At 38.7% G+C, this 25,360-nt stretch overlaps 1 protein-coding gene across 1 annotated transcript in view; it reads right to left on the bottom strand.

The window, feature by feature from the left end:
• The window catches only part of LOC143027613 (protein prune homolog 2-like), a 289,335-nt gene that overhangs the window by 225,967 nt on the left and 38,008 nt on the right, over positions 1 to 25,360 (bottom strand). The window contains exon 3 of the mRNA XM_076188976.1: positions 12,834 to 12,993. Coding sequence (XP_076045091.1) covers positions 12,834 to 12,993 — 160 coding nt within the window. The remainder of the gene's footprint in view (positions 1 to 12,833; positions 12,994 to 25,360) is intronic.

The raw sequence follows: 25,360 nt of genomic DNA, 5'->3' as shown, positions 1-25,360 counted from the left end.
ATATGTGAAAAAATTATCAAAATTAGATGGGTTAAACATCTGGAAGAAAAAAATATACTGAATCCAAAACAATTTGGATTTAGATAGGAAGATCATGTACCCACAAACCCTATTTGCTTCTACTCAAGACTAATAAAAATAATACAAGAAAATACCACACACACAAAAAAAAAACAATAAGAAAAATGGAATCAATAGGTGGTATTAAAGGAAAATTATTGGAATGGATGGAAGTTTTCTTGACTGGGAAAAAATGAGGATAATAATTAGAGACAAATACTCGACCTGGGAAGAAATGACAAGTGGTGTCCCACAAGGTTCGGTATTGGCTCCAATCATGTTTGCCATATATATAAATGACATGGATGAAGGTATGGAATTTTATATGAACTTCTTCGCAGATGATGCAAAAATACTAAAGTAAGTATAGAGGAAGATTGTGAATCACTACAGAGAGACTTAGATAAAATCTGGAAATGGAGTCAAAAGTGGGAAGTGAACTTTAACATCAAGAAATGTAGTATAATGGAGTTTGGAAAAAAAACAAAAATAGAGTATCGAGGAATAATAAAATTGGTGAAGAAGTCAAAAAAGCGAGCTTGGAAAGAGACCTAGGAGTAATTATCAGCAAAGACATGTCACCAGACAAACATATCAATAAAATAGTTGGAGAAACCTTCCACTTACTAAGGTTGATGAAAGTGGTTTTTGACTATTTGGATGAAGAAATGGTCAAGAAAACATTAGTTACACTGATAAGACCAAAATTGGAGTATGCTACCAGACTACAGACACCCAGTACTAAAAAGAATATAAAGAAATTAGAAAGACTACAAAGAGCAACAAAGATGGCACCAACACTCTCTAAATTGACATACAAACAAAGATTGTTCAAATTGGAACTACCAACTTTGGAACAAAAAAGAGAAAGAGGAGATCTACCAACTATTTACAGAATCATGAAAGGAATAGAATTCCTAGATAGAGATGATTTACTAAAGTGGAACAAGAGAAAAAAAAAAGAGGACATGAAAAGAAACTCAAAAAGGATAGTTATAGAAGATATCTGAAAAAGAATAGCTTCCCACACAGAGTGGTGGATATTTGGAATAAATTAGATAAGGCAACAGTGTGTGCAAATAATATTCAAGAATTTAAGAACAAACTTGATGCTGAAGGATACAAACATGGGTCACTATGAAAATAGCTCCCTTCCCATATAATACAACTAGGTAAATAGGTAAAATCATGCCTTCCACCTTTACCTCATCCATTCTCTTATCTCTACATTCATCATCTATACCAGCCAGATAAATACCCATATCATTCATCAAGCCACGTCCACATAAAGTTGTGTTATGAGAATCAACAGCATAAAATTTTTGTACAGAATAATATTTATTATATTGACCTGAACTACTACTTAGCAGAGCTAGGTGCATTACCACTGGGCAGGTAGTGCCTTACCAAAAAATATCTATATATGTATACATATACACATTGTGTATATATATATATATATATATATATATATATACATACATACATATACCAAGGCTTTTTCGCCCTTACAATGGAGGTAGCCAAAAAGGAATTTTTCGCCCTTACAAGGGAGGTAGCCAAAAAGGAAAAGGCATAAAATCATTCCCACCCATTCCATCCCTGAATACACTCCACACCCCTCCACCCTCCCTCTTATCTTAGCACCTCCCGAATGACGGGTCATCCCTGCACCTTGTCCACTGCCCTGGGTCAGAAGCAGTGTCGCAAGACACAGCACATCCACAGCAAGGCTGCTTCATTAAATCGGCGACCCCCCCTCTCCGTCCCCCCATGCATAAAAGGAGATGGGGAGAAATCCCTTCGGGCTGCATCAAATTTTGCTCACACATACTACCTCACCCCCCATCCCCCCGCCCATTCCACCTCATGCATCACAACATCATCCATATACAACAACCATTCTCCATTCACCCCTGTCTTCTGTCCTCTCCCGTCCTTCCTCAACAGACTTTTCCCTCTTCCCCAAAGCTCCCTTCACCCCATCCATCCACCTCATCCTAGGACGTCCCCTCATCTTCACTCCCTCCACATCTGCCTTCCATACCTCTTTTACTAGTCTTTCTTCACTCATTCTTTCCATGTGTCCAAACCATCCTAATACTCTTTCATCAACCCTATCTCCCAACTCCCTTTCCACCCGTTCTCCTCATCACCTCCTCATTTCTCACTCTATCTAGCCTAGTAACCCCCATCATACTTCTCAGACACCTCATCTCAAACACATTCAAACTCCTTCTCTCTTCCTCTCTTATGTTCCATGTTTCTGCCCCATACAGTGCTGTTGGCACAATCACTCCTTCATACAGTCACCTCTTAGCATCCATTCCCAAATGTCTACTCCTCATTACACTCTTTAATCCACCAAGGCATTTACTCGCTTCTCTCAATCTACATTCTACCTCCACCTTCACTCCACCTTTTCCTGCCACATTTGCACCCAAGTATCTAAAACTATCCACTTCCTCCAGTCGCTCTCCCTTAATGCTCACTTCCAGTCTACTGCCACTTTCACCCCTTCTACATCTCATCACCTTACTTTTACCCACATTTATCTTCAGCTTTCTTCTATCACATACTCTCCCAAACTCTGTCACCAACTTCCTCAGTCCCTCCTCCGATCCTGCCACAAGTCCAGTGTCGTCAGCAAACAACAGCTGGCTCACCTCCCACTTTTCTCCATTTTCTTTAACCATCTCCAATCCCTGACCCACTACCCTTGCATTTCCCTCTCGCACTACCCCATCCATGTATAAGTTGAACAGCCAGGGCGACATAACGCATCCTTGACGAAGTCCCACCTTTACCTCGAACCATTCACTCTCTCCATTTCTAATCATGACACAAGCTCTACTACTCTCATAAAAACTCTTGACAGCTCCTAGAAGCTTTCCTCCTATCCCATATATCTGCAGTACCCCCCACAGTGCCTTTCTGTCTACCCTATCCTAAGCCTTTTCCAGATCCATAAAAGCCCAAAAAACATCCTTCCCCTTTCCTATAGCTTTCTCACATATTTGTCTTACCACAAAGATCTGATCTACATAACCTTTACCTGTCCTAAATCCACACTGTTCCTCACCAATTACTCCCTCTGTTCCTTTCCTAATCCTCTCAATCAAGATCCTCCCATAAGCCTTCCCAACTACACTTAACAAGCTAATCCCTCTGAAACTACTACATTCACACTTGTCCCCTTTTCCCTTGTAAAGTGGAACTATACAGGCACTCCTCCAGTCCTCCGGTACTCTACCTTCTCTCCAGCAAACATTAAATAACCTCACCAGCCAGTCCACCATCACTGTACCTCCTTTTTTTAGACATTCTGCATGGCATCCATCCAGACCAGGTGCCTTACCTGCTTTCATCATCTTAACAACTGCCTTCACTTCATCCATCCTTATTTCTCCATTTTCCTCACTCATCACTCTCATTTTCTTAGCATTTCCCACTGCAACTATCTTTCCTTCCCTATCCTCCTTCACATTTAGCAACTCCCTAAAATATTCTGCCCATCTTCCCCTTACTGCCTTCTCTTCCATTATCATCTCTCCATTTGCACCTTTTACCTTTTCTTCTCTACTTGATTCACCTCCTCTTCCTCTCTTAATTTCTTTCCAAAACATCTTTTTATTACTTTCAAAATTTTCTGTCATACTCTTACCCCATTTCACATCTGCTCTCCTCTTTGCCTCCTTTACCTTTTGCTTTACTTCTCTTTTCTTTTCTTTGTACCTCTCATATGACTCCCTCGTCCTATTTTGTAACCAATCTGTGAAAGCTTGCTTCTTCTCTTCTACAACCTTCTTTGTTTCCTCATCCCACCATTCACTACCCTTCTTTCTATTTCCTCCTGTCCTTCTTGTTCCACACACCATCCTTGCACACTTTGTGACTCCCTCCTTGAACCATCCCCATTCCTCCTCCACACTTAGCTCTACTCTATCCTTCACTCCCTCCCACTCCTCCTTCAGCTTCTTGTACTCCTTCTCCTTTTCCTTTTCATTTAAAGAGTTCACTCTAAGCACCTCCCTACCTTTTGCCCCTTTCCTCTTTCTCCATCTATCCTCCACTCTCAACTTACCTTCCACCAAAAAATTATCTGATATTCCCCCACCCTCTCCCCTTAGCACATGTACATCCTTAACTCTTCCTATCATAATCCTATTTACCACTACATAATCCAGCAACACTCTATCTACCACCCTTCCATCCATCATGTGTACTTATGCTTGACTTTCTTCCGAAACACTGTATTTGCTATCATCAACTCTCTTTCTAGACACATTTCCACCATCAACTCTCCACTACGATTCTTTCCTGGAACTCCACATTTCCCAACCACTCCATCAATTGGACCATTTCCTACCCCAGCATTAAGGTCTCCCAGTACTATTACATTGACATTTCTCCCTAAATCCTCTATGCACTCATTTAAATCTATCCAAAATGCCTCCCTTTTTTCTACACTCTTCTCACTGCCAGGCCCATATGCACTTACAAAGACCCACATCTCCATTCCCAGTTTCACCTTCATCCACATTATCCTTGAGGAAACCTTCCACTCCACTACACGTTTACCACCTCCCACTTACACTCCCAAACTTACACTCACCCTTCCCTTTCAACTTAGTTTCACTCAAAGCCAACACATCCATCTATCTTCTCATAAACATACTACCTATCTTTTCCCTTTTACTCTCATCTGTACCACATCCACACACATTAAAAGACCCAAACCTTAGGGTGCTGGTCGGAAAACTCCCAGACCCTCTTATGCCTTTACTTTTTCGTTTAGGAATGTCCCCAGTGGGGCTACAAGGAGAAGGATGCCTAGTCCCACTCCCCGTCCCTTTCTTCTTGCCTCTTACGATCCAAGTGGAAATACTTGGTGGCAGTATTCTTTTCCCCCACCACAGGGAATTCCCCCACAGCAGAAAATGAATACTCAGAGAAATGGTACAGGACAGCAGCAAGGGGTTGGGGGACAGCATAACGGAGGGATAGTCGTAGTATAAAAGTGTCATCATTTCTCTATGAAGAGTTTTCCTCTATCATAGACAAAATGATGTGTGGCTCTGGTCTGTAGGGGCGCCCCATATAGACCCTAAAGTATCAACGGCATGCTATTTTGCCACAATAACAAGCAGCCAATACACATGTATTTACCTAGTTGTATTTACCTAGTTGTATTTTGCGGGAAGGGGAGCTATGTTCGTGATGTCCCGCCTTTGTATCTTGCAGTGTCTAGTTTGTTTTTAAACTCATGAATGGTTTTTGCGCATACTATTCCATTGTCCAGTTTGTTCCAAGTGTCCAAAACTCTATGAGGAAAACTGTTTTTCTTCAGTTCTCTTCTATAGCTATGTTTTTTTATTTTCTTTCCATGTCCTCTTGTATGCATATATATATACATACATGTGTATATAATATGCATTGATGGAAATGCACCCCAGATTTTTCAGTAATGCACTACCTGTGCGGCAATAACACACCCAGTTCTGCTACTTACCCTAAATCCTCTATGTTTCTATTATCATAAGTCAACTCACCAGCATTACTGTCCATTTCGAACAGCACTTCAAATGGTACTAGTCTCATATTCAATCTGAAATAAACTTCATTGTGACAAAGAGCACCCACATGTTCTTTCACCATTAACCTCTTCACTCCGGGGCACATCGCACGTCTGGCAGCATTAGCTGCCCGACGTGCGATGTTGTGTCATAATAATCGCATTATAAAAAATAAAGTCAGTGCTCAATCATTCGTTCTCTTTCACCCGTGAATTTTTATAACTATAGAAAATATGATGAAGCCAGTTTAGATAGAATGGAGGTTACATAGGTACGACTACAATAAATATAATCAAGATGCCGACGTCGGCATCATCGCGTACCCACTCGCTCCTCATGCTGCCTACGTAGGCGTCACCGTGTGGAAGTGGTTAACAATTTATCATCAATAATTTCCTCACCATCATTCAGAACCTTAATGTTTTTTCTTGCTCTTGTCTTTACTAATTGAAGATTTATATTAATTTTTCTTTCGATTAAACCTAGGAGAAACTGTTTTTTCCTCTTTACACACATTTTGTAAATGACCCTTATTATGGCACAAATTATACCTAATGTTTCTAAACTTAACAAACCTACTATTATGTGAATATCTACAATGTCTAAAAACTTTTGTCACCAATTTATTCTCAGACAGTGACATTGTGGACTCACTAACATAAGCTTTTTCCGAATTGTGATTTTTTTCTAAGACTTTAACCGAGGTCATGTTGTTTAACCTTTTCCATACAATGATGCCTATGTAGGTGTCATGAGGTACGAATGGGTATGCGAGGATGCTGGGCAGCATCTTGATTATATCTATTTTGTAGTTGTAACTGAGTGACCCCCGAATTCTGTGAATTGGCTTGATCATTTTCTGTATTTATTATTACTCAGTGAATGAGAGTGAGTAATACAGCAGTGACTTTATATTTTATAGCACAAGTATTGTGATGCATCAATCATCATACCTCAGACATCTGATGCTGCACCAAGAATATGACTCGTATTGAAGAGATTTAATATATATCCAAGGCTACTAAGTTTGAAAAATACACTTCATTTTCCACTTCCATAAACAATTGGTCTCTCCCTTTGGAATCAAACTATGATCTAAATGCACATTCACTGACTACCTTTTTTAGTTCTTCATATAACTCATGTACAAACTCTTCGTCTTTTTGTTTTGTTGGAATACCAAAAGGCTCCTGTGATAGGAAAGTTTGACTACATGTGTGCTTTTAACAAAGAAACAATATAACTTGGAATCTGGTAATTCTGGTGCACACTGATTACCTAGAACATTAAAAACTTCTTATCCCAATGACACTAAAAGAATGTTCTTCTTTTTAACATCTTCAGTGATAGACAAGCTACCAAGATTAGCTTTATAGGTTGATCCATATATCTAAAGTAATCTTTGACAGATTTTCATGTTCCATGATGTGTCATATGTCAAGTTTCATGGTGTGTCATGACATGTTGTAATAATACAAAGAGACACGGGTGTGGCACTGTAAGCCACAACCTAGCAAGATCCATATTTGCTCACCACCCTTAATGAAAATGTGTATAGATGTTAAATCCAATCAACTAGTAGGTTATCTTAAATTAGATGATAAGATATTAAATGGGATTAGACTATCCCTTATATAAGTGTTCCAGTTGCAGGACTTACAACCAGCAGCAGAGGAGTACACAACTTGGGCTCTTTATGACTGAGGTTGGAGGTAATGATGACACGAAGAAGTAGCGTCCTTGTATAAATAGATAGGCTCTTCTATTAATCTAGATAACCAGAAATTGATCATTTGTAAACCTTCTTCACTCAAAAATAAAGTGGATAGATTTTGTGAAGCCAGGTAAATAGAAATAGAGTAGCTTTATAAATATAACAAATTGGCACTTCCCATTTGCACTTGCGTTGTGCATCCTCATACAAAATAAAGGGATGCAGGCCATGATCTCTCAGACTCCCACACTCATGCCCTGCTCATACCCTCTAATTTAGTGTAAGTTAAAATTTATATTAAATAGCTAGTTTTTGCACCACACCCTTTTTTTTTTATCCTAGTCAAGATTGAAAATCCTTTAAAAGGCAAATTAGACATGCTAGTTACTGGATTGAAGTCATTTATCAAATTGCAGGTGGGGTTTGATACATCAACTCAAATACAAAGACTAGTCCATGACACAGATAAATTGATTTACTGCCATTACTAACAATACAAAAAGTGTACCAATACATTTATGCATATGCTCTGTTCCAAAACAAACATTTAAATCAAACTTTGAAACTGCATCAAGTCCAGATGATTCAGTCACACACCACACTGCATAATTGCAACAACAATCAATCCTCACTGGTTCTTGAATTCTTCAAATTGATACATAGATGGCACGCTTCATAGCATCACCCTGAAAACCACATGCACTCCCCAATTACCCCAACTCAGTCACATAAAACACTTTTGTATTTCCACTATACCAGCACTATGTCTAGTTCTCTGTTTCTTCTTGTTGCCACTATTATGCCTATGGGGTACTATATGAGGTTGATAAATAACAGCTGATAGGTCCTTTGCTTATCTTTAGTATGACTTCTCGTTCAGGATGTAAATACAAAACAAAACATGATCTCAGGTGACCATGACAATATGATTCACACAGTTGCAGCAGGGTCACTAAATATTACAAAAAGGATAAGGCATAGCGAAGCCAATCTTAAACAAGAGACAGGGTTTGAAAGGCAGTCTGCTTAGTGACCTCAGCTAGATCAGCCTGCTCTGTGACCTCAGCTAGAGAACTCTTTTCTGCCAAGACACCAGCTAGCGAATACATTTTGTTAAGTTTATTACTTCCTGTGAAGTTTATGTCTTTGAATAGTGACAAGTGATTGTATTGTGCTTTTGTAATTGTGTACATATAGCACTATTGTAATTGTGTACATATAGCACTATACAGTTACAGGTACAAGATAAAGTGTAGTGTTCTAGTAATTTAGAATCAAAACAGTAGTCTGTTACTGTACTCCATAGGTAGGAGTAATAGTATAAGGTAACCAGAGTAAGCTTTGTGTATTTAGTTTAGTTAGTGACCACTTTTGTTTCTTTTGTTGATTTATATTTTCTCTTTGCTGTTTGTATTGCTGAAGGAGGAGCAAAATGGCTTGTGAAGGTTGCGTGAACCTGGAGGACCATCTCAGGATGTACAAGGAGGAAATTTATCTTCTCAAGAGTGCATTCTGTGAGAAGAGTGAATCCTCCCCACAACCCAAAGAGCATTCCACCTCTTCCACTTCTGCCACTGTTGTGAGCGAGTGGTACTCCATGGGGTCTCATTTGTTGAGCCTATGTTCAGTAAGCAAGTGCCTTGAGGAGCAACCACTGGCTCTAGCCAATTGTTTTGCTCTGATGGAAGATGAGGTGGCTGAAAATCATGAGTTCTTGGTGGTGGGGGACTCCATGGTGTGATGCTATGATGACATCCTGCAGCAGAAGGATGTCAACCGCTGCCATAGGATCACTGATTGTACCCAGACCATCAGGGAGCAAAGGCGGACACAGTTATGATTGTTCATACAGGAAGTAACTATGTGGGTAGGGTTAGACCAGAGGAACTTGTTTGGAATTACAAGGTCCTCCTTCAGGAGATAAAGGAACGTGGAAGCCATCACGCAGTCTGTGGGATCTTTCCGAGGATATACACTGGCTCATGTTTGAACAGTATAGACATAGGGATCAATGAGAGGATATCACAATTGTGCACACAACTGGGATACCCCTTTCTTGATCCTTGGTATCTCTTTTCCAAGCGTCATGACCTTTATGCTTCTGATAAGATACACCTTACTCACAGAGGCAAAGATGTTCTTACAAACCTCATTGTGGGAGTTTGTAATGAACTAGTTCCTTTTTTGAGATAGAAACTCAAAGGGAAGGGGAAATAGAGTGTATTGGGGAAAATAGAGTAGGGTATATAGGATATAGCAATAATGTAGAGCAATACGTCTGTGTAGGATAAAATAAAATTTTAGGATATAATGTCGGCAGAGGATGAAATATTACATTAGAATGTAATGTCAAAGGGCAAAATATCACAATGGGATATAATGACAGTGGAGGACAAAATATCATGATGGGATGTAATTATAGTGGAGGACAAAATATCATGATGGGATGTAATGATATTGAAGAACAAAATATCACGATGGGATGTAATAATAGTGGAAGACAAAATATCATGATCTGGTGTAATAATAGTGGACAAAATATCATGGTAGGATATAATATAATTGGAGGACAGAATATAATTTTAGGAAGGGATGCCGGACAGAATATCAATGAATGACGGGAGGCCAGTGTGGAACACAGTGACGTAGGGGGGGCAAGGTGTACAAAAGTGATCAGATGTCCATGAGGGACCAGATGTCTGTGATGGGGCAAATGTCCATGAGGCATTGAATGTCAATGAAGGACCAAATATCAACATGGAGCAAGGTGTCAATAAAGAACAAAATTATGTTAGGCATGATGTTGAAACTCAAAATGTGTCAATAATCACAAGTTTCTTAAAACCATGTAATTTAATGCTTGTAGCATTAGGAACAAATTTCAAGAAATACAAGCATATGTCAAAAGCAAAAATCTCGATATGATAGGAATAACCAAAACATGGTTAAATGGTGGAGAGTTTGAAGCTGAATTTAATATTGTGGGATTTAAACACTTTCATCAGGAGAGAAACCACAAGAGAGGTGGGGGCATTCTGTTGTACATTAAAAGCAATGTCCAAGCCTGTGTTTTAGAGAAAGTGAAACAGGATGTATATGATAGTTTGTGGGTACAATTAACACAAACAAATGGACAAAATTGAATGTAGGTGTAATATATAGGCTAAAAACATTATCATTAGCAGATGACAAAATGTTTCAAGAACTGTCTAGTTTCTGCAACTGGGACTTATTGATAATGGGCGATTTTAATTTTACTGACATTGATTGGATGACCCCAGAACATGGCCATATAGGTAGTTGCTTGATAGATTTTCTTGGGGACAATTACTTAGTTCAGCATGTAAAAGAGCCCACTAGACATGAAAACTTACTCGATCTATTGATAACTAGCTGTGAAAGCATGATAACCAATGTAAAAGTTGGTGAAACTATTGCAAATAGCAATCAAAACTTAGATTCAAACTGCTAAGAAATTTTAGAATAGATACTTGTGTTTCTAAAATACCTGATTTCAGTAAAGCTTAGTTCATAGGACTATGTCAGGAGCTTCAGCTTAGAGGTTGGTAGGCAAAATTAAGCAAAAGACCTTTAGATCAGATGTGGGAAATGTTTCAAAATATGCTTACTAAGATGATTCATACTTACATCCAATTTAAGGACAGATGCCCCCCAAATCAGGCTCACCTAAAATGGCTTGACAAAGAAACTGAAAAAAGTATTGCTAAAAGGAGACAGGTTTATAAGAAATACAAGTGCTCGGGTACACCTAATGACTATCAAAGTTATGTAATAATACAGAGATTTAAAAAAGACAATACATGCATACATACATATACCAAAGGCCATGACTGAACAATCCTATCAATTCCTGCTAAATTGTGTCAAATATTCCCTTTCTTTGACATCTCTCACTTTGTATCTCCAAAGGCATACCCTTGTCTTAATGTTTGTCAGGGGTATTGCTTCAGCATACCATGTGGATTGACAGAGTATCATGAGTATGAATTATTTTCTAGACCTAGTTTTTGGAAGTGGGTCTATAGTGTTTATGGTACTATATCTTACTAATTGTGACCATATCCATTTGAACTACATTTATTGCCTTTTCATTTCACTGTCAGTATATATTGACAGATGTAAAATATACTTTCTTCTCACCCTTCTCACCCATCTCCCGTTAGGCCATTACACCTGCCAGCAACCAGCCTCCTCCAGTTCTCTTGGTCAATTCCGAGGCTGGTTCTGAGATTCTTAAGCAATGGCTATTTTTACGGGAGCGGCTTGCTAAGCCTGTCCTCCCAACCCTCCTCCTTTATCTGGGCTTGGGACCGCCATGCGAAGTGGCAAACCAGCTCCACAAGGCGGTTAGAATTTTATAGACCAAAAACATCAAATGTAAATGTCATATAAGCTAGCCTTATGTCCCTTTAAACAGGGACGTTGTTCACTCAAGACACTTTTTTAGAAGTACCAGTAAATAATAGTAAATACTGTAATGGCAAACAGCACTATTACTTCACCAGAATGTTGCGCATACTTCAAATTATTTTCCCACAAGTTTTTGAAAAATTGTAAAAAGAAATTAATTTTCAGCATACCGATATCCCTCATAGACATGCCATAAGACTGTGAATCTTGTCCACCAGTTGTTCTCTACATTCTTTAAATATCCAGTTTGAGATCACATCAGGAAGGTTTTCTCACATTCAACAATCTCAAAAGATTGAGAATTTCCCTCACTTCAATATTGCTATCCTCTAAACCCAAATTCTTTCTCAGCAGCAACCAAACTGGTCCCCAGCCTGGCATATAAACTATATGAGGAAAGACTAAATGTACTGGGTGTGCCAACTTTGAAAGATCAAAGAGAAAAGTGATATGATTACAGTATTCAGGACACTAAAGGGTATAGATTGCATAGACAGAAGAGATTTGATTAAAGATGGGAGGGCTTTAAGAAATCATGGGAGCAAATAAAAACTACATTTATAAAGGGTGTGAAGAAATACAGTTTTCCATATAGATGCATAGATACGTGGAATAGCTTAGAAGGTGATATAGTTCAGATTTAAACAATACACGAGTTCAAATCTAAATATCATAATTGGAAATGAAGAATATAGATTAAATTGGAACTGTACATGAATTAGAGGCTAGCTATGATAGAAAATTAAAGAATAGGAGACAGAACCTAAGGAGCACTGCTCTTTTCCTATATACTACAATTGGGCTTTCAAAAAACTCTCCTTTGTGATAACAGATTAGTAACTTTCAGTCATTATTTCTGCCTGAGCTGAAACCTACTCAAAACCTCACTATCCACTATTAGCTGGGTGATTTCTTCACTGTGTTGATCTAATTTACTTAATTGTAGTATACAGGAAAGGACCAATTTTCATTTGGTTCTATACTCTCTAACTGAAATGACTACATAAGTATATGGTCATATCAGTTGTTTCTCTGCACCACAGTGACCTTACCAGTTTCTGGTTGGTATTCCTCGTTGTCAGGCAGGCAGTATTCCAAATTTGCAAAGCTGAGAGGCAATGGCCTATGGTGTGCAGTCCCTGAAGCTTGAGCTGTAGGTCCTGGTGCAGTTAGCGAGCCATTCTCCAGTGCTGCACCAACCAGTATGCCATTCTGGACAGAGTAATTTAATATTATTCACATTGTACTATATATCTGTGCAAGTGTAAAAATGTAAAAAAGTGTAAGTCTATGAAATAAAACCATAATTACTACTTAATGTATGAGATTGAACAAGAAATCAATCACACTTGGACGAAGACATAATAAAAAAAAATATTGGTTACATTGATAAGGCCTAGACTAGTATGCGGTGACACTGTGGTCACCCAGTCCCAAAAAGAATATAAAGAAAATAGAAAGAAAGCAACAAAAATGGCACCTGCACTTGCAAACCTATCATATGAGGAGAGATTGGCTAAAATGGAGTTACCGACACTGGAGCAAAGAAGAGAGAGGTGACCTACTGACCATCTACAGAATCATGAAAGGCACAGAGATTCTCGATAGAGAGGACTTACTAAACTGGGACAAGAGAAACACAAGAGGACATGGAAAGAAAACCAAAAAACATAGCTACAGAAGAGAACTGAAGAAAAAGAGTTTTCCATATAGAGTAGTGGACACTTGGAACAAACTGGATAATGAAATAGTATGCGCAAAAACCATTCATGAGTTTAAAAGTAAACTAGACACTGCGAGATACAAAGGCGGGACACCATGAGCATAGCTCCCCTTCCCGCAAAATACAACTAGGTAAATACAGTGAAAACATTCAAAACACAATGCATAGGTATTCCCTGACTGTCAAAGGGTTGACCCTTTGCATATTGTAGGTTTCCTTCAGCAGTATCACATGGTGGTGAACAGTATAAGATTTATATGTTGCTTTCAATAATGAAAGCAATCTGAAACCCCATTTAAAAATATTCTAATATGCATTTTATACTATGATATTATCAATTTTATACACTTAAGAAGAGTCTCATGCTCTCACCTCATTTTCATAATTATCTCCCTTTCAATATCAGCTTTTCCCTCTATCTTTGATACATTCTGACAAATGCCACACACTTTTTTGGGCTTATTGTCTGAATAAGCTCACCCTTTTCCTAGGATGACATACATTCACGATTTTCTTCTGACAAATGCTAGACAATTTTATCTGCTCAGAGAACCCACCAGGATTAGAATAAGATAAAATACAATTTAATTTAGTGCATTGTTAAGCATGCAATACTTTCACATTTCTGCTATAAAGATACATACATACATATATCAAAGGCTTTTTCCCCCTACATGGAGGGTAGCCAAAAAGAAAAGGGCATAGAAACCACTCCCACTCATTCCATTTCCTATATATTCCACTCCCCTCCACCCTCCTCCCTCCCTCTCATCTTGGCACCTGGATGAAGGGTCATCCCTGCATCCTGTCCACTGCCCTGGGTCAGAAGCAGCATCGCAAGACACAGCACATCCACAGCAAGGCCACTTCATTAAATTGGCGACCCACCCTCTCCGTCCCCTCATACAGAAAAGGAGAAGACAGGGAGAAATCCCTTCGGGCTGCATCAATTTTTTTTTCTCTCACCCCCCCCACCCACTCCCCCTCATGCATCACACCATCATCTATACACAACCCCTCTCCATCCGTCCCTATCTTCTGTCCTCTCCCGTCCTTCCTCCACAGACATTCCTCTATTTTGTAATGCCCCTTTCACCCCATCCATCCATCTCATCCTAGGATGCCCCCTCATATTCACTCCTTCCACACCTCTTTTACTAATCTTTCTTCACTCATTCTTTCCATGTGTCCAAACCATCCTAATACCCTTTCATCAACCCTATCTCCCAGTTCCCTTTCCACCCCTGTTCTCCTCCTCACCTCCTCATTTCTCACTCTATCTAGCCTAGTAACCCCTATCATACTTCTCAGACATTTCATCTCAAACACATTCAAACTCCTTTTCTCTTCCTCTCTCATGTTCTATGTTTCTTTCCCGAACAATGCTGTTGGCACAATCACTCCTTCATATAACCTCCTCTTAGCATCCATTCCCAGATGTCTATTTCTTATTACACTTTTCAATCCACCAAGGCATTTACTTGCTTCTCTCAATCTACATTCTACCTCCACCCCCACTCCTCCCTTTCCTGCCACATTCACACCCAAGTATCTGAAACTATCCACTTCCTCCAGTCTTTCACTCTTAATGCTCACTTCCAGCCTGCTGTCACTCTCCCCCCTTGTACATCTCATCACCTTACTTTTACCCACATTTTTCTTCAGCTTCCTTCTTTCACACACCTTCTCAAACTCTATCACTAACTTCCTTAATCCCTCCTCTGATCCTGCTACAAGCGCAGTGTTGTCAGCAAACAACAACTGGCTCACCTCCCACTTTTCTCCATTTTCTTTAATCATCTCCAACCCCTGATCCACTACCCTTGCATTCACCTCTCGCACCACCCCATCCATTTAATGATCATGATCACTACAGTACAGGGTTCTACCTTAAGCTCAATAATATAACCTGGCATTAGACAAAACTCTATTGTGGTTGAATTTATAACTCAGTCCACAGGTGTGATTGAATCATCCAAACTTAATGCAGATTTGAGGTTTGATTTAAATGTTTGTTTTGGAACATTGCCTAAGCATTGAGATATTGGTTCATTCTTTGTATTGTTAGAAATGGCAGTAAATCAATAAAAAATTTACCCATTTCATCCATCATAAATTACTTTGGATCTATGGATTAACCTATTTGAGGCTAATCATGGTAGCTTATCTATCAGTGAAGATGTTAAAAAGAAGAATATTATTTTAGTGTCATTGAGATAAAAAAAAAATTAATGTTCTAGGTAATCTGCGTGCACCATAATTACCAGACCCAAGTCCTATGATATTCTTGTTTCTTTGTTGAAAGCACATTATGTAATCAAACCTTCCTATCACAGGAGCCTTTTGGTATTCCAACAAAGGAAAAAGAGGAAGGATAACTCTATAAATGAGTTATATGCAGAACAGTTTGATTCTAGAATGAGAGACCAGTTGTTTACGGCAATGGAAAATGAAGTGAATTTTTCAAACTTAGTATCCTTGGATACAGATATTAGGAACATGACCTTGGTTAAAGTTTTGGAAAAAATCACAATTTGGAAAAAGCTTATGTTTGTGAGCCCACAACAAGTCTGATGTTAAATTGGTGAATAAAGTTTGTAGACATCATGAATATTCACATGATAGTAGGTTTACCTTAGGTGTAATTTGTGCCATAAAAAGGGTAATTTACAAAGAGTATGTAAAGAGTAGAAACCTCTTTCTCCTAGATTAATGGAAAGAAAATTGAATATAAAGTTTCAATTATTACAGGCAAGAGCAAGAAAAATTTTATGGTTCTGAATGGTGAGGATTTTAATGATAAATTGTTAATGGTGAGAAAACATGTTGGTGCTTTTCATTATAATGAAGTTTATTTCAGATTGACTGTGGGACTAGTATTGTTTGAAATGCCGTCAGAAGTGGAGAGTGGTGCTGTTGTATTGACTTTGACCAAAGAGTGGGTAAAAAAGTTGAATTTGAACATTAAACCCTGTCACAAAAACCTTAATGCTTATGATAATAGAAACATAGAGGTTTTAGGTAAAATGGTTATTCAGGTTCAATATAATAAATATTATGCACGGGAGGTTAGGTTTAGCCAACTAGTGCTAGTTACACAAAGAGTTGATAAACTGGAAGAACTAAACAAGGAGAATCAAAATCGAACTAAAGAAATAGAAGAATTAAAAAGACAGTTAAGAGAAGTAAAGGATGAGAATGAGAAATTAAAGAGGAATAATAAAGAGAATAAAGAGTCCATAGCAAATGAGGTAAGTGGTTGGAAAATGTCCAAGAGAATAACAAAATTGAATTTAGAGATATAGTGAAACAACAGATGAAAGAACAAACTAAGGACACAGTTATTAAAGTGATGAGAGAGGAGAATGTAATAAGAGACTTAGCAAATAAAAAGAAATGTATAATTATATTAGGAATGGAAGATAAGCATAATCCAAATAGGACTACAAGAGTAAAGAAGGAAAAAATATACAAGGTATCAAAAATAGTTCAAGAAGATGAACAAGAAATAGGGAAAGAAATTGAAGAAATAGATTAGGGAAATACAATATAGACAAGACCAGACCAATTATGGTTAAATTATGTTCCAAGACAAAAACATGAAAAAGGATATGTAAAGTGTTGGTACAACAAAAGATGTAGGGAGTTAAAAGAAAAAAGGGATAAAGCTTGGATAAAATGGAAGAAAGACAAAAGACCTGAAAAATGGAAAATATATACTAGTTATAGAGTGATTGTGCCAACAGCACTGTATGGGGCAGAAACATGGAACATAAGAGAGGAAGAGAGGAGTTTGAATGTGTTTGAGATGAGGTGTCTGAGAAGTATGATGGGAGTTACTATGCTGGATAGAGTGAGAAATGAGGAGGTGAGGAGGAGAACAGGGGTGGAAAGGGAACTGGGAGATAGGGTTGATGAAAGAGTATTAGGATGGTTTGGACACATGGAAAGAATGAGTGAAGAAAGACTAGTAAAAGAGGTATGGAAGGCAGATGTGGAGGGAGTGAACATGAAGGGATGTCCTAGAATGAGGTGGATGGATGGGGTGAAGGGGGCTTTGGGGAAGAGGGGAATGTCTGTTGAGGAAGGACAGGAGAGGACAGAAGACAGGGGTGAATGGAAAATGGTTGTATATGGATGATGCTGTGATGCATGGGGTGGAATGGGCGGGGGGATGGGGGGTGAGGTAGTATGTGTGAGCAAATTTTGACGCAGCCCGAAGGGATTTCTCCTTGGCTTCTCCTTTTATGCATGGGGGGACGGAGAGGGGGGGGGGTCGCTGTTTTAATGAAGCGGCCTTGCTGTGGATGTGCTGTGTCTTGCAACACTGCTTCTGACCCAGGGCAGTGGACAAGGTGCAGGGATGACCCGTCATCCAGGAGGTGATAAGATGAGAGGGAGGGTGGAGGGGTGTGGAGTGTATTCAGGAATGGAATGGGTGGGAATGATTTTATGCCTTTTCCTTTTTGGCTACCTCCCTTGTATGGGGGAAAAAGCCTTGTTATATGTATGTATGTACCATCAGTTCTTCAACTGGTAAGTCTCCAGTGGAGTTACGTTTAACAGAGTTTTCAAGGGTACTGTAGAAGCTGTTAGAGTGCAGGACATGTCTTCCAGTAGATTGAATGATGAAGAGTTTAATGAGGAAGAGCCCTTATATGGGCTGAATGATGAAGTGTCTGTTCACAATTTTGGTAAAGGTTTTCCATGGGTGGAAGGAAAGACTGATGAAGTGCTTGGTTCAAGAAATTATAAGGTGAAGGTTCAAAGTTTGGGAAATATCATTTGGAAAAGACATGCAGATCAAATTATGCCTAGATTTGTGGGTGATTTTGGCCAACCTAAGAGTAACCATTTAATTGATACTTCCATAGATAACTCTTCTGTTAAAGTAGATGTTTCTAGTAATCCAATATTGGATTCACCTGTGACTGAAGATAATGTTAATGTAGAACCTCCAAGAGAAGACCTTGTAAGTAATAACCAAGATTATCCACTACAGACAAAAGAGATACGATGTTCCAGTCGCATCCATAGACTCCCTGATGGGTTGGATGTGTAACTATAAGTTATGTTTATTAAAAGGGGAGAAATGTAGTGTTTAGTGACCCTGCTGTGACAGAGTAAATCCTGTTGTCATGGTCATCTGAATTCATGTTTTGCTTTATATAGACATCCCGAGCGAGCGGTCATATTAAATCTAAGCTAAAATCAATCAGGTATCTCTTCATACATCCAAATTCCTGGAATATATAGTACTTTATGTTACTTTGGGCACTTAACATCTGCTCCTCTTTTGGTATGGTGGATGAGACCCATATCCTCAGACCTGGATAAATGCTGGTAAACTGAATACAGTTTATAGTGTACTCAAATTCTGGTGTACATAAAAGTAGTGGACCACACAACCAATATTATAATCTACACAATGCATTTTGAGTTCAAAACATATCTGAATCTGAACTAATTCAAAACATTTGTTGTTTATCTACTTCTTGTACAATTCAACACACATGCAAGGAACAACTGAAACTATTTTACAGATATGTGAACGGTAAAGTAAAAAACAAGCAAGAAATAGAAAAGCTGTGCCAAGGAAGTCATGAATAAACAAAAGAAAAAAAAATGGCAGAAGTTATGAACAATCACTTCAAATTAGTATTCACAATTGAGAACACACCTAACTGTGAGGGAATTGAGAGACAGAAATCCTCTCCAATGAAGGAAATAACTGTAACAAAGAAGGAAGTTCGTGACCAAATAAAACACCTTGATGTCAGAAAATTGCATGGTCCAGATGGAATTGGAAATTGGATACTGAAAGAATGGGTGGAAGAATTAACATATAAAATACACGCCATAATCAAATGCTTGCTCAAAGAAGGAAAGGTACCACAAGACTGGAAAAATGCAAACATTGTACCAATATATAAAGGAGGAAAAAAAGAAAATCCAACTAACTACAGACCAGTCTCCTTAACAAGCACAGTAGCTAAAATATGTGAAAAAGCGATCGAAAGTAGATGGGTTAAACACCTGGAAGAAAAATCTACTAAACCCAAACCAATTTGGATTTAGACAAGGAAGATCATGTACAACAAACCTGATCTACTTCTACTCAAGACTAATAGATATAATAAAAGAGAGGGATGGATGGGCAGACTGTGCCTATCTAGATCTACAAAAAGCATTTGACAAAGTACCACACCAGTAATTAATAAGAAAATTAGAATCAATAGGTGGCATCAAAGGTAAACTATTAGAATGGATGGAAGACTTCCTGACTGAGAGAAAAATGAGGGTAGCAATTAGAGACAAATACTCAAAATGGGATGAAATGGTAGGTGGTGTTCTATAAGTGTTGGTACTGGCTCCTATCATGTTTGCTATACAGTAGAAGCCCGATTTAATGAACTAATTCAGCCAAGGTCCAGTCCGCTAAAGTGAATTTTCCGCTAAATTGGAGGTCTTTTTCGACCCCCTATTTAGCGGAATTTTCCGCCAGCTTGAGCTTATTTCCGCTAACTCTGGTTCGGTATTTGACTCCCTACATAGCGGGAGGCCAGTCTCGTCCGCATTATATATTTGCCAGTAAGCAAGGCCACCTTCCCTCTTAATGTTCTGAATTTTCTCGACGAAGGGCTTCACACTTTCGTAGTCCGCACTACACCTCTCCCCTAAAATCCTCTTCTGTCTGATGCCATGCCGACGTGAAAATCTTGACGGTCAGTCGTCATTAGCACTAAAGTCCGGAACTTCTAGCCTCTCAGCAAACATCATAGCTGCACTGCGCAGCTCTGGATCCCTCACTGGAAGGCCCTCAGCCCTTTGCTGCTTGTACCACTTGTAGACAGCCTGGTCCAACTTTTCAAACTTTGGCTTCTTCTGAGATTTCAGACTTAGCATCTTAGACTTGCCCGTTACACTACAAACCTCTGCTTGCATTCAGCTTCTTTAGTTCTTCTTTCTTCTTCCTAATTTCGTACATCTGCATCTTTTTAATGTTGTATTCTTCCATGAGCTTGGCATGGTTCTCGCCTTTTTCTAACTTTTCAATTATTTCCAGCTTAGTAGCTAGAGAGAGCCTTACTCTCTTTTCCTTGGAAGAAGCTTTCAGCATGTTTATGTTTACACTAAGAAAAACGCGGGCAAACTGGAACATAAGAGAAGAAGAGAGAAGGAGTTTGAATGTGTTTGAGATGAGGTGTCTGAGAAGTATGGTGGGGGTTACTAGGCTAGATAGGGTGAGAAATGAGGAGGTGAGGAGGAGAACAGGGGTGAAAAAGGATTTGGGAGATAGGGTTGATGAAAGAATATTAGGATGGTTTGGACACATGGAGAGAATGAGTGAAGAAAGACTAGTAAAAGAGGTATGGAAGGCAGATGTGGAGGGAGTGAACATGAGGTGGATGGATGGGGTGAAGGGGGCTTTGGGGAAGAGGGGAATGTCGGTTGAGGAAGGAAGGGAGAGGACGGAAGACAGAGGTGAGTGGAGAATGGTTGTATATGGATGATGTTGTGACTGCATGAGGAGGAATGGGCGGGGAAGTGGGGGGTGGGGTAGTATGTGTGAGTAAATTTTGACGCAGCCCGAAGGGATTTCTCCCCGTCCTCGCCTTATATGCAAAGGAGGACGGAGAGGGGGGGTCGCCGATTAAATGAAGCGGCCTCGCTGTGGATGTACTGTGTCTTGCGACACTGCTTCTGACCCAGGGCGGTGGGCAGGGTGCAGGGATGACCCGTCATCCAGGAGGTGCTCAGATGAGAGGAAGGGTAGGAGGGGTGTGGAGTGTATTTAGGGATGAAATGGGTGGGAGTGTTTTTATGCCTTTCCCTTTTTGGCTACCTCCCTTGGAAGGGGGAAAAAGCCTTGGTATATGTATGTATGTATGTACGTATATTTATATACCTCCAAAATACTAAATTATAAATTTTTCCTTGACTCCACCACCACAATCTGGTAACATCTGGTAACATTGGACTCTGAGACACGCATGTGGCCAGTTGATGGAAAATGCTCAACTTAGCTTACCATTCCCGCTAAATTGAGCTATTTCCATAGACGCGCATCTGGCCAGCTAGCGGAAAATAGTCAACTTAGCGGACCATTTCCGCTAAGTAAATGCCTTGGTGGATTAAAAAGTGTAATGAGGAATAGACATTTGGGAATGGATGATAAGAGGAAACTTTATGAAGGAGTGATTGTGCCAACAGCACTATATGGGGCAGAAACATGGAACATAAGAGAGGAAGAGAGAAGGAGTTTGAATGTGTTTGAGATGAGGTGTCTGAGAAGTATGATGGGGGTTACTAGGCTGGATAGAGTGAGAAATGAGGAGGTGAGGAGGAGAACAGGGGTGGAAAGGGGGTTGGGAGATAGGATTGATGAAAGAGTATTAGGATGGTTTGGACACATGGAGAGAATGAGTGAAGAAAGACTAGTAAAAGAGGTATGGAAGGCAGATGTGGAGGGAGTGAACATGAAGGGACGTCCTAGGATGAGGTGGATGGATGGGGTGAAGGGGGCTTTGGGGAAGAGGGGAATGTCTGTTGAGGAAGGACGGGAGAGGACAGAAGACGGGTGAATGGAGAATGGTAGTATAAGGATAATGTTGTGATGCATTATAGGGGGTGAGGTAGTATGTGTGAGCAAATTTTGACGCAGCCCGAAAGGATTTCTCCCCATCTTCTCCTTTATGCATGGGGGGATGGAGAGGGGGGGTCGCCGATTTAATGAAGTGGCCTTGCTGTGGATGTGCTGTGTCTTGTGACACTGCTTCTGACCCAGGGCAGTGGACAAGGTGCAGGGATGACCTGTCATCCAGGAGGTGCTAAGTTGAGAGGGAGGGTGGAGGGGTGTGGAGTGTATTCAGGGATGGAATGGGTGGGAATGATTTTATGCCTTTTCCTTTTTGGCTACCTCCCTTGTAAGGGGGAAAAAACCTTGGTATATGTATATGTTTACAAATCTATAAAATAGTTTTGGTTGATCTTTACATTTTTCTATGACATCCTTTTCATGTTTTCTCTTTTCTTCTCTGCGCACTTGTACATATTCATTTCTATAATCAGTATATATTTTCCATTTTTCAGTTTTTTTTTTTTGTCTTTCCTCCATTTTATCCAAGCTTTATCCCTTTTATCTTTTAACTCTACATCTTTTGTTGTACCAACATTTTACGTATCCTTTTTCTTGTTTTTGTTTTGGAACATACTTTTCCACTCCTTTCTTATAAATTGTTGTCAAAATATTCCATTTCTCTTCTACTGTTTTTCTTTCCCAGTCTGCTTTTTGACCAAATTTTCTCATTTTATCAAAATTTGTTTTTCTATACATCAATCTTCCTTTTCTATATTGTTCATTTTTTCTCATGTATTTTTCTTCATTTAGTTCCAGTTCTACTAATATCTGGTCACTTTTACTTAGTGGTGTCTTATATTTAATCTTGTCCACTATTTCAGGTTCTGATGTGATTATTAGGTCTAGTCTCGATGGCACTTCATTTCTATACCTAGTATTCTCTTGTATCCATTGTGTCATTTATGTTCTATAATCATATCAAGTAGTATATTTCCCCATAGGCCGTCTCCACCCTTCACTGTCATTTCTTCCCAGCAGATTTCTTTACAATTCAAGTCACCCATTATAATTATTCTTCCTCCATCTTTCATTATCTTATTTAGTGTTATCCTTGTGTCTTCTAATATATTTTTGTGTTCTCTCTCTTCCCACAAAGCTGTTTTAGGAGGCACATAATTTACTACAAACTTCCTGCTCTTCTTGTCCCTATCCTCTATTTCCATCATGATTATTTCCACTCTATTCTTTCCATATGTAACATTCCTCACATTTATATCCTTCCTAGTCAAGAACATAACTCCACCCCCCTTGTTTTACTTCTCTGTTTCTAATCCAATAATTATATGCACCATGTCCTACATTGTTGGGTGGTAATGGACCTTTCAATTTTGTCTCCACAATTCCAAAAATGTTAGGTTCCTTTTCCATCAGGTAATCATTCACTTCATTCAATCCTGTTATCAATCCATCTATATTTGTGAAGGACACTTTTAATTTTCTGTTACCGCCATCCTGTTTTCGGTTTCCCTTCTGTTTTTCTCTCCTATGAACCCTTTTTCACTTTCATATCCACTACTCTCCAATAGAATTTCTCTTTGTCTGACTCTGTTCTGTTCTCATTTTTTCCCTAGCTTCGGTTCTTTTTGTTTTCTCTTCCTCTCTCTCCTTTTTATTCATCTCTCTTTTTATCCATACCTGTCTGTACTGATCACTTTCCGCTAGTTTTCCTGTTTCTGATAAGACATTCTCTGTTGTCGTTTGTGACCTGAATTTAACCTTAATTGGTCTAGTCTTGTTTATACTGTATTTCCCAAGTCTATATATTTCTTCAATTTCTTTCCCTATTTCTTATCTTCTTGAACTACTTTTAATACCTTGTTTACTTTCCCTTCTCCTTTACTCTTGTAGTTCTATTTAGATTATGCTTCTCTTCCATCCCTAATATAATTATACATTTCTTTATATCTGCTAAGTCTCTTCCTATACAGGTAGTCGTCGACTTACGACCGAGTTCGGTTCCGACAGACAGGTCGTAAGTCGATCTGGACGCAAGTCGGTCTATATATATATACAGTATATATTACCCTTTATATAATATATATATATATATATATATATATATTGTATATTTAGCATACTGAAATAATCTTAGCATCTTTGAACTATGTTGTATAGTATTTTTAACCTTTATATAATTTCATCTGATTTTCTTTGGGAAACGTAGCCTAGGCCTAAGCATATTGAATAAAATCCTATCATCTTTGACCTATGATATTTAATACTGTATTTGTTAACCTTTGTATTATTTTACCATCAGACTTTCTTTAGGAAATGTATGCATACTGAATAAAATCTTATTATCTTTGAGCTACGTTGTTTAATATTCATTAACTTTTTATCATTTTCGTTAGGAAACGTGGCCTACGCATACTGAATAAAGTCCTGTCATCTTTGACCTACAAATCCTTTTTTGTTGGTTACATTAAAATCATTGTAAAGCAAAATTAGGAAAAAAATATTTCGAAACGCATTCTTTTCGTTTACGTACTGTACCGAAAATATTGTTATCGACAACAGACTAGGCATAAACAAAGTTTACTGTTACATTTTATTAATCGCAAAACATAAAAATACAAAATGCTGTGCTGAACATTTTGTCATCGACAACAGACTAGGCATAAAAAAATAGTTACATTTTATTAATTGCAAAACATAAAAATACAAAATGTAAGGCAAAATTAGGATTTTTTTAATTTCAATAAAACACATTCTTTTCGTTTAAGTACTGTACCTAACATATTGTTATCGGCAACAAACTAGCCTAGGTATAAAAAGTTTGTTATATTTTATTAATTGCAACACATACAAAAATACAAAATGCAATGCAAAATTAAGAAACATTTTACTTCAAACAAACAAAATGAAAGAATATTTAGCTGGTTGGGATGCTGACGCTGCCGGCAGCCTGCGAAAACTATCGTACTCGCGTCTCGCAGCGTGCGGAGTAATGTACTGCACTGCCAGGCATAACATTGCAATTCTATTACTCTATTAAATGTTAGATATTATTGCACCATCTCGTGGTCGTAAAGTCGATCAGTCGTAAGTCGCATAGGTCGTAAGTCGACGACTACCTGTATTCTCCTACTCCCTCATCACTTTAATAAATGTGTCCTTAATTTGTTCTTTGATCCATTGTTTTACTATATCTCTAAATTCGATTTTTGTTGTTCTCTTGGACTCTTCTCCAACCCTGTACCTCTTTTGTTATGGAC

This window comes from Oratosquilla oratoria, chromosome 8 (assembly GCF_046742065.1).
Source record: "Oratosquilla oratoria isolate Oo_2021 chromosome 8, ASM4674206v1, whole genome shotgun sequence".
NCBI classification, from domain to species: Eukaryota; Metazoa; Arthropoda; class Malacostraca; order Stomatopoda; family Squillidae; genus Oratosquilla; species Oratosquilla oratoria.
The sequence above is the reverse complement of the archived record's forward strand: the minus strand, read 5'-3'. Positions and strand labels throughout refer to the sequence as shown.